Consider the following 9,866-nt stretch of genomic DNA (forward strand, 5'->3'; position numbering starts at 1 on the left):
TGGTCTCAACCCAGTGATGAAGGGGAAAAATAAATTGTGTCTTTTCAGATGAACAAGAGGACCGGGCAACCCCTGATAAACATTTATTTAGACAAGGAGACGGGAAAGCCAAAAGGAGATGCCACGGTAGCCTACGATGACTCTCCTACTGCTAAGGCCGCAGTAGAGTGGTTCGACGGTGAGTGGCTGGGCTCGGAGTGGTGGGGATCGGGTGACCGGGCCGGGGGTCACGGGGCCCCAGACCCGGCCTCTCCGGCGTCCCTTCCCCGGGGAGCCTTGCTCAAGAAAAGGGACGTCTCCTCCCTTAGGCTGGGGAAGCCCCTTCGGTGGGGAGGAAACCACGTGGCGGGACGGGGTCTGGCTGGGACCGCTCCGGGCGCACCTCGGACCGGGCGGGCCTCTGGATCGTCTCGTCCCCGAGACCGGCCGGTGAAAGGCTGGGCTTTGCAAATGTGTCCTTCTCTTTGTGTTCCAGGTAAAGACTTCCAGGGGAGCAAGCTCAAGGTTTCCCTCGCCCGGAAGAAGCCTCCGATGAACAGCCTGCGTGGCGGCATGCCCCCCCGGGAGGGCAGAGGGATGCCCCCGCCGCTCCGTGGAGGTAGCCTATCCTTGGAGCCCCGGGGACCTCTCCCTCCCGGTCTTCCAGATCCCTCCCTCCCTCCCCCAGCGCTGGGCCGCAGGGAGTTCACTCTCGTTTCCCCTTACAGGTCCAGGGGGGCCGGGAGGCCCTGGAGGTCCCATGGGCCGAATGGGGGGTAGAGGAGGAGAACGGGGAGGCTTCCCCCCAAGAGGACCACGGGGCTCCCGAGGAAACCCGTCTGGAGGAGGAAACGTCCAGCACCGAGCCGGAGACTGGCAGTGCCCGAACCCGTACGTCTTGGCTTTAATCTCGGCCTCCGCGTTCCCCCTGCCCCCTCTGCCCACTCGGCCCCGTCCGTCTGTCAGAGCTCAGCGGTGCAGCTCGCCGCCCCGGTAGTTCACCCTTCCCCTCGCCAGCACTACCAGTCTGTCGGTCCTGCGCTTATATTTAGTGCTGTTTGGGGTGGGTGGGAAGGAGCCCGGAACGTCCGGGCTGTGCGGGGTGGTCCCTGGAAGGAGACCCAGATGAAGCGGTCGGCGAGGGGGCCGCCGAAGCTCCCGAGCTGCCTTGCGCAGAGCAGACCGGCGGGTTGGTTTTCGATGACCTGGGTTCTTGTGTTTCAGTGGATGTGGAAACCAAAACTTTGCCTGGAGAACAGAGTGTAATCAATGCAAGGCTCCCAAACCGGAAGGCTTTCTCCCGCCTCCCTTTCCCCCTCCAGGTAGGTGCGTTGACTCTCCCCCGGCTTGGGCCCCGGATCGGCCGCCGAAGCCCTCGGGGCCGGGGCCCCGAAGAGAGCCACGTGACCTCGGAGGGAATCTGGGCTCTGGTCAGGTTGGGTCGTTCTGGTCGAGGGGAATGGGAAAGCCCCGTCACCTCCCCGAGTTTAGTGCTTCCCTGCTTCGGGGAGCCGGCTGTGGGCTCCGTGAAGCCGAGCGGCCCCGGGGGCTCGGAGATGCCTGATTTCTTCAGCTTGGAAGGGGGTGGATCGAGGCCCAGGGGCCTTGCGTGGTGTCGGCGGAGAGACATCCGCCCAGCTCCCGGCCGGCTCGGGAGTCGGGCGAACGCCCCCCGAGGTAACGCCGACGTTGCCCCTCCGTAGGTAGCGATCGCGGAAGAGGCGGCCCTGGCGGCATGCGAGGGGGCAGAGGAGGCCTGATGGACCGCGGCGGGCCCGGCGGCATGTTCAGAGGCGGCCGCGGGGGAGACCGAGGCGGCTTCCGCGGTGGCCGCGGGATGGATCGAGGCGGCTTTGGCGGCGGGAGGCGGGGCGGGCCCGGTGGGCCCCCGGGGCCGCTGATGGAGCAGATGGGAGGAAGAAGAGGACGTGGAGGACCTGGGAAAATGGACAAGTAAGTGACCGGGCTGAATCCTTTCGGGGGGGCACGGGTGGTGCCACGGCAGGGGGTAGCGGGGAAAGAGGAGACGTTGAGTCAGAGGGCTGTGGCTGTTGAGGTGACTGATTTAGCTGGAACTCTCACCATCTCCATGTTGCTCCAGGGACTCCCCTGATTCTCCCCTGTCCCCTGCCCTTTTTTTTTTTTTTGTCTTTCTGTTTAGTTTTGCTTATTGGTATTCATTAAGCACTTACTCCGTGCCGGGCACTAAACCAGGCCCTGGGGGAGATAGAGGTTAATCAGGTTGGCCAGAGTCCCTGTCCCACATGGGGCTCACCGCCTCAGTCCCCATTTTACAGATAAGGTAACCGAGGCAGAGGGGAAGTGAAGTGACTTGTCCAGAGTCACGCAGCAGTTGAGCGGCAGAGCCAGGATTAGAACCCGGGTCGCTCTGACTTAAGAGGCCCACTAGGCTCTCTCCACTAGGCCACGCCGCTTCTCTGCTCTCTTCCCCAATTAAACACACCTGGGAATGGGGCCCTCAGAAGGCGACCCTTGGGCTCTGACGTGACTCCTTTTCCCTTGCAGAGGTGAACATCGCCAGGAGCGCAGAGACCGGCCCTACTAGAGGTAGAATCCCCGCAGAGCTGCATTTACTACCAGATTTATTTTTTAAACCAGAAAATGTTTTAAATTTATAATTCCATATTTATAATGTTGGCCACAACATTATGATTATTCCTGTCTGTACTTTAGTATTTTTCACCATTTGTGGAGAAACATTAAACAGTTAAATGGTAGTGCGCTGAGGTTTTTTTTTCCCCCCCCTTCCCTTCTTTTAAGATGGTTGTTTAACCTAAGACTAAACCAATGAGAAACCATTGTTGTGAGCATGCTCAATATCATTGTGTGGAGAACCAGGCGGAGAACTAACTGTAACAATGTTAATGGTTGTGATGTTTTTTTTTTTTTAAATAAAATTCCAAATGTTTATAAACGTAAATCCTTCTTCAGCCTCTGTTGAGCAGTAACCTGAAAGATCCTCTTCCCTCACAAGGGCTTAAGTCTGCCCGCCCGATGCTTTGGGCCCAAGGGGCCTGGGGTCAGGATTTGTTGGGTACTATTTTTCAGCGAGAGTGCTTTTAAAGCCTCAGTTGATATAGCTTCCTTCGGATGTTGGAACAGCCGATTGCCGCCAGCCTAGCCGAGAGGAGCGGGAAAAGCCATAGCATAATAAGAGAAGCGGTATTTGACTGTCCAGGTGCCAACCACTGGGTTAAGCACTATACCTCTAAGGTGTTGAGGTTGGTTACAGCCATATCTCACGTGAGGTTCACAGTCAAAGGGGGAGAGAGAAGGGTTATGGAATTCCCATTTTACAGGTGAGGAAACTGAGGCCCGTTGAAGGGAAGTGACTCCCCCAGGGTCGCAAAGCGGGCAGGAGGCGGAGCTGGAATTAGAACCCAGAAGTCTCAGGCCCGAGCTCTTTCCTCAAGGCCGTGTGACATCCAGGGGCTCTTGTCTCAATGTGGTTCTGAGGAGTTAAGCGACCTGGCTACATCCAGGAAAACCTCTCCTTGATCAGATTTCCGTACGTTTTCCCAGGCCCAGTTTGCGTTGACTTGATGTTGTTTACAGATCCGATTTCTTCAACGTATTTTTTTCTTAATGATATTTAAGCGCTTATAATGTGCCAGGCTGGGGGAGATAGGTGATCAGATTGGACACAATCGCTGTCCCTCGTAGGGCTCACGGTCTTAATCCCCATTTTACAGATGAGGTAACTGGAGCCCAGAGAAGTGAAGCGACTTGTCCAGGGTCACTCACCAGACAGGTGGCGGAACCAGGATGAGAACCCTTCTGACTCCCAGGCCTGGGCTCTTCCCGCTAGGCCACACTGCTCCTCTTAAGTATTGACTGGTGACCCTGGATTCGGGGGCTGGAAGCGAGCATCATTCAATCAGTGGTATTCGTTGAGCGCTTACTATGTGCAGAGCCCTGTACTAAGTGCTTGGGAGAGCACAATACAACCGAATTAGCAGACACATTCCCTGCCCACAAGAAGCTTACGATCTAAGCACGGCACGTAGCCCCGGAATGCGGCCGTCTGAAAGGAGTTCGTGGGACGGAGAGGTGGCCGTCGCCGTGATGCGCTGGGTACTGGGATTTTCACGACCGTCTCCACTCCGGTTCAAGTGCAGGCTCTTTGTGGCCCTCCCCCTGAACCTCTCCAAAGGTAAGGACTGAATATAGCTTGACAACAATAATAATAATAATAATAATGTGTACTTGTTAGGCTCTTCCTATATGTCAAGCACTGTTCTAAGCACTGGGATAGGTCCCGGCTCTCAGGCTGGACAAACTTGGAGCTCACAGTCTTAGTCGTCGTTTTACAGATGAAAGAACTGAGGCCCAGAGAAGTTAACTGACTTTCCCAAGCTCACACAGCAGACAGGCGGCGGAGTTCTATCCACTAGGCCATTCTCATCCTTTAAACTGTAAGCTAGTTGTGGGTGGGTAATTGGTTTATATTCTCCCAAGCGTTTAATATAGCGCAGTACACACAGTAAGCGCTCAATAAATACTGCTATCTGAGCCACGTGTGTGAATCCTGATGCTGTTTTGCAGGTTGCCGTCAAGAACGAGGGAAGATTTAGCAGCTCAGCTCTAACTCTTAATTAGGGTTTTTGTTAAGTGCTTGCTAGGTGCCGAGCACTGTTCTAAGTGCTGGGGTAGATTCGAGTTAATCAGGTTGGACACGGTCCTTGTTCCACATGGGGCTCACACTCATCCCTACTTTATGGATCAGGAAACTTGAGGCACAGGAAAGTGAGGTGAAGGTCACAGAGACAAGTAGCGGAACTGGGATTAGAACCCAAGTCCTTCTGGCTCTCGGTCCCGAGCTCTATCGATTAGACCACACTGCTGCTCAACGGATTCCTGTCCGTCATAGGGTTGTCCTTCTATTTGAAGGTGACGCTGCTGCGGCTGTTGAGATATCTCCAATTGGGGCACCCAGAAAATCTCTGGAGCACTTGGGGGCTGGAACTGTGAAAATCGAGGAAGACGCATCTGTTTCTGGCACCCGGGCGTTCTGGGGAGAGAGTTGCTCCTTATGTAGTGGGCGAGCTCGTTGTGGGCAGGGAATGTGTCTTTATTGTTGCATAGTACTCTCCCAAGTGCTTAGTACAGTGTCCTGCGCAGAACTCTCAAATTCAATAGATTAGTGGTGGAAAAGAGGGTAGGGTGCGTGACACCGTCAAACGGGACCTCTCATTGAGTTGTGTTTGCAGTAGCGGTGATGGTCTGCCTGGAGTCATCCACATCCCTGTTCCGTGGCTCTGGGTGCAGTGACGCACTACGGGAGAGGTGGTGTGGGGGGGAGACTGTAGACTGGAAGCTCCTTGTGGGCTCTGTTGTACTTTCCTAAGCACTTAGTACTATGTCCTGCACATGCGAAGCGCTCAATCAGTTCCGCTGACAGAGAGCGAGTGGGAATATCCCCGAGATTTCAGCCACACTAGCAGATGCCAGGCATTTAGTACAGTGCTCTGCACACAGGAAGCACTCGGTAAATACGATTGAGTGAACGAATGAATTGGGCTCTTCCTTTCTGTGAGATCCCGGCCTTAATGGGCCTGTCTTCCCACCACACAGGATGCAAGCCACAGGTTTGACATTGTCGTCCATCGTCTATCAATGGTATTTAATGAGTACTTAGTATAATAATAATAATAACAACCATGGCATTGTGGATAGAATACGGGCCTGGGAGTCGGAAGGTCGTTGGTTGGTTCTAATCCCAGCTCCACCACTTGTCCACTATGTGATTTGGGGGAAGTCATTTTGCTTCTCTGTGCCTCAGTGACCTCATCTGGCAAATGGGGATTGAGACAGTGGGACGGGGACCGTGTCCAACCCGATTTGCTTGTAATAATACTAATAATGAGAGTATTTAAGTGCTTACTATGTGCCAAGCACTGTTCAAAGCTCTATCCACCCCAGCACTTAGTACAGTGCCTGGAATATAGTAAATGCTTAACAATGCCACAGTTATTATTAAGCTCTTGGGAGGGTATAATTCAACAGAGTTCAGTTGACCCATTCCTGCCCATAATAAGCTTACAGTCTCCGAGACTGCCGGATGTTGTCTTGCCTGAGGATTAGTCCCTCTGCAGGATGGCATAGTGGTTAGAGCCGGGACCTGGGAGTCATGGGTTCTAATTCTGGCTCCACCACTCGTCTCCTGGGTGACCTTGGTTAAGTCACTTCACATCTCTGGGCCTCAGTTTCCTCTCCTGCAAAATGGGGATCGAGAACTGTGAGCCCTACCTGGGACAGGGACCGTATCCAACCTGATTTGCTTGTATCCACACCAGCGCTTAGTTCAGTGCCTGGCACATAGTGAACGCTTAACAAATACCAATAATTATTATTATAATCCCAGCTCTGATGCCTGCTTGCTGTGACCAGGAACAGGTCACTTAACCTTTTGGTGCCCCATGTTTGTCATCTGGGGATAAAATTCCCGTTCTCCCCTCGAGACCGTGGGCCCCTGTGTGGGACAAGAACTGTTTGATCAGAGTATTTTGTATCTCTCCCTTAGGGCCTAGCGTTGCTCTTGGCACATAGAAGATGGTTCGTAGTTAATAATAGTAATCGTGGTATTTGTTCAGCGCTTACTCTGTATCAGACACTGTTCTAAGCACTGGGGTGTATACAAGCAAATGGAGTTGGATATAGTCTCTGGCCCACATGGGGCTCACAGTCTCAATCATCATTTTCAGATGAGGGAACGGAGGCACAGAAAAGTAAAAAGATTTGCCCAAGGCAGACAGTGGCAGAGCTGGGATTAGAACCCAGACCCGATCTGTAGCCACTTGGCCATGCTGCTTCAACCCTATCATTATTAAATGCAATCCAACCGAAGTACTCACAGCACCCTGAGAAGCAGCGTGGCTCAATGGAAAGAGCACGGGCTTTGGAGTCAGGGCTCATGAGTTCGAATCCCAGCTCTGCCACTTGTCGGCTGTGTGACTGTGGGCAAGTCACAACTTCTCTGTGCCTCAGTTCCCTCATCTGTAAAATGGGGATTAAGACTGTGAGCCCCACGTGGGACGACCTGATTCCCCTGTGTCTACCCCAGTGCTTAGAACAGTGCTCGGCACATAGTAAGCGCTTAACAAATACCAAATACCAACACCCTTCCCCGCCAAACTTATGTATAAATTTATTTTAGTGTCTGGCTCTCCTACTATCAATCGGTGGTATTTATTGAACTCCTACTATATGCAGAACGCTGTACTAAGTGCTTGGGAGTGTCCAGTGCAACAGAAATAGCAGACTCGTTCCCTGAGCATAATAGAGTTGATAGACATATTCCCTGCCCACGGGGAACTTTTACAGCCCAGGGAGGTAAAATACCACTATACTGTAAAGTCCATGAGAGCAGAGATCTTGTCTACTAATTCTCACTCTCCCAAGTGCTTAGCACAGTGCTTTGCAATCAGTATTGACTGATGATTATGTACCTATTGAGTTCAGAACCCCAGGCCAAGTGGTTTTGGGAGTTCATCAGAAATACTCATGTTCCCTACCCTAAAGAATCTCACGCTTTGCTATTGGTACCTGTTAAGCGCTTACTATGTGTCAGCACTCTTCTGAGCGCTAGGGTAGATATACGTTAATCAGGATGGACACAGTCCATGTCCCACATGGGGCTCACAATCTTAATCCCCACTTTACAGATGAGGTAACTGAGGCCCAGTGAAGTGACTTGCTCAAGGTCACAGAGCAAGCAATTGGCAGAGCAGAGATTAGAACCCAGATCCTCCAACTCCCAAGTCCGTGCTCTTTCCACTAGGCCACGCCACTTCCTATAAACTCCTGGTGGGCAGATGTTGTGTCTACGAGCTCTACTGTACCGTACTCTCCTAAATGTTCAGTACAGTGCTCTGCACACCGTCTGTGCACAAGAAATTCCACTGATTACTGGGTGTTGGAGTCGGGTTTTGAGAATTGGACTCTTTCTACCAGAATTCTTTCCCCCGGTTTTACATCGCTGAATCCCTGAAGGCCAAGTCATTCTGTCTGCTGATCTTCCTGCTGTATTTTCCTCTACCTCTCAGTATTGATTCATTCCTGCAGTTGTATTTATTGAGCACTTACTTTGTGCAAAGCACTGTCCTCGAAATTGTCCCCAGTAAATTATCATCCTCTAGACTGTAAGCCGCTGTGGGCAGGGAATATGTCTACCAAATCTTTTCTCTAATAATAATAATAATAATGTTGGTATTTGTTAAGCGCTTACTATGTTCAGAGCACTGTTCTAAGTGCTGGGGGAGATATAGGGGAATCAGGTTGTCCCACGTGAGGCTCACAGTCTTAATCCCCATTTTACAGATGAAGTAACTGAGGCACAGAGAAGTGAAGTGACTTGCCTACAGTCACACAGCTGACAAGCGGCAGAGCCGGGATTAGAACCCATGACCTCTGACTCCCAAACCCGGGCTCTTTCCACTGAGCCACGCTGCTTCTCTATAGTGCTCTCCTAAGTGCTTAGTACAGTGCTTTGCACCCAGAAAAGCAGCGAGGCTCAGTGGAAAGAGCCCGGGCTTGGGAGTCAGAGGTCATGCGCTCTAATTCCGGCTCCGTCACTTGTCGGCTGTGTGACTTGGGGCAAGTCACTTCACTTCTCAGGGCCTCAGTTACCTCATCGGTAAAATGGGGACTAAGTCTGTGAGCTCCACGTGGGACAACCTGTTTACCGTGTATCTCCACCCCCAGCGCTTAGAACAATGCTTGGCCCATAGTAAGCGCTTAACAAATGCCATTATTAGTAGTAGTATTCTTTGTGTCTGTTACCTCATCTGTAAAATGGGGATTAAGACTGTGAGCCCTCTGTGAGACAAGGTGATTGCCTTGTAATCCCCCCAGTGCTTAAAACAGTGCTTGGCACATAGTAAGTGCTTAATATACCATTATTATTATCATTTTAATATACCATTATTACTATTATTATTAATAATAATAAATACAACTGATTATTCTGATGAAGTGGGCTTTGCCCTGAGCTATTCCCTTATCGCCCACTAGGTGACGCTGTTCTCTAAGAGAAGCCCAGCTTTTTTCTTTTAATTGATATTTCATTCATTCAATCGTATTGATTGAGTGCTTACTGTGTCCCGAGCACTAGATTAATATTTCTTAAGCACTTTCTATGTGCCAGGCATTGTGCTAAGCCCTTGGGTAGTTCCAAGGGAGCAGCGTGGCTCAGTGGAAAGAGCCCGGGCTTGGGAGTCAGAGGTCATGGGTTCGAATCCCCGCTCCGCCACTTGTCAGCTGGGTGACTGTGGGTAAGTCACTTCACTTCTCTGGGCCTCAGTTACCTCATCTGTAAAATGGGGATTAAGACTGTGAGCCTCACATGGGACGACCTGATGACCCTGTATCTACCCCAGCGCTTAGAACAGTGCTCTGCACATAGTAAGCGCTTAACAATACCAACATTATTATTATTATTATTATTACAAGCAAATCAGGTTGGACACAGTCCATGCCCCCTGTAGAGCTCACAGTCTTAATCCCCATCTTACAGATGAGGAAACAGGGGTACAGAGATAATAATAATAAGATAATGTTGGTATTTGTTAAGCGCTTACTAGGTGCTGAACACTGTTCTAAGCGCTAGGGTACATACAGGGTAATCAGATGATCCCACATGGGGCTCACATTTTTTAATCCCCATTTTTACAGGTGAGGTAAGTGAGGTAGAGAGGAGTTAAGTGATTTACCCAAGGTCACACAGCAGACAACTGGTGGACCTGGGACAGGAAACCAGGTCCTTCTGACTCCCAGGCTTGTGAAATATCCACTGAAATGTATTTTAATGTCTTTCTCCCCCTCTACACTCGACCCCTTGAAAGCAGCAAACTGGTCTACCAACTAGG

General features: G+C 51.4%; 1 protein-coding gene across 2 annotated transcripts in view; it reads left to right on the top strand.

The window, feature by feature from the left end:
* Positions 1-2,920, top strand: part of EWSR1 (EWS RNA binding protein 1) — a 30,402-nt gene extending 27,482 nt beyond the window's left edge. For both annotated transcript variants that reach the window (XM_029048727.2, XM_029048728.2), the window contains exons 12-17: positions 49-178; positions 476-598; positions 708-870; positions 1,204-1,301; positions 1,683-1,932; positions 2,506-2,920. In XM_029048727.2, coding sequence (XP_028904560.1) covers positions 49-178; positions 476-598; positions 708-870; positions 1,204-1,301; positions 1,683-1,932; positions 2,506-2,545 — 804 coding nt within the window. In that variant the 3' untranslated portion in view covers positions 2,546-2,920. The remainder of the gene's footprint in view (positions 1-48; positions 179-475; positions 599-707; positions 871-1,203; positions 1,302-1,682; positions 1,933-2,505) is intronic.
* Positions 2,921-9,866: the final 6,946 nt, after the last annotated feature.

Source organism: Ornithorhynchus anatinus, chromosome 21 (assembly GCF_004115215.2).
Source record: "Ornithorhynchus anatinus isolate Pmale09 chromosome 21, mOrnAna1.pri.v4, whole genome shotgun sequence".
Taxonomy (NCBI): Eukaryota; Metazoa; Chordata; class Mammalia; order Monotremata; family Ornithorhynchidae; genus Ornithorhynchus; species Ornithorhynchus anatinus.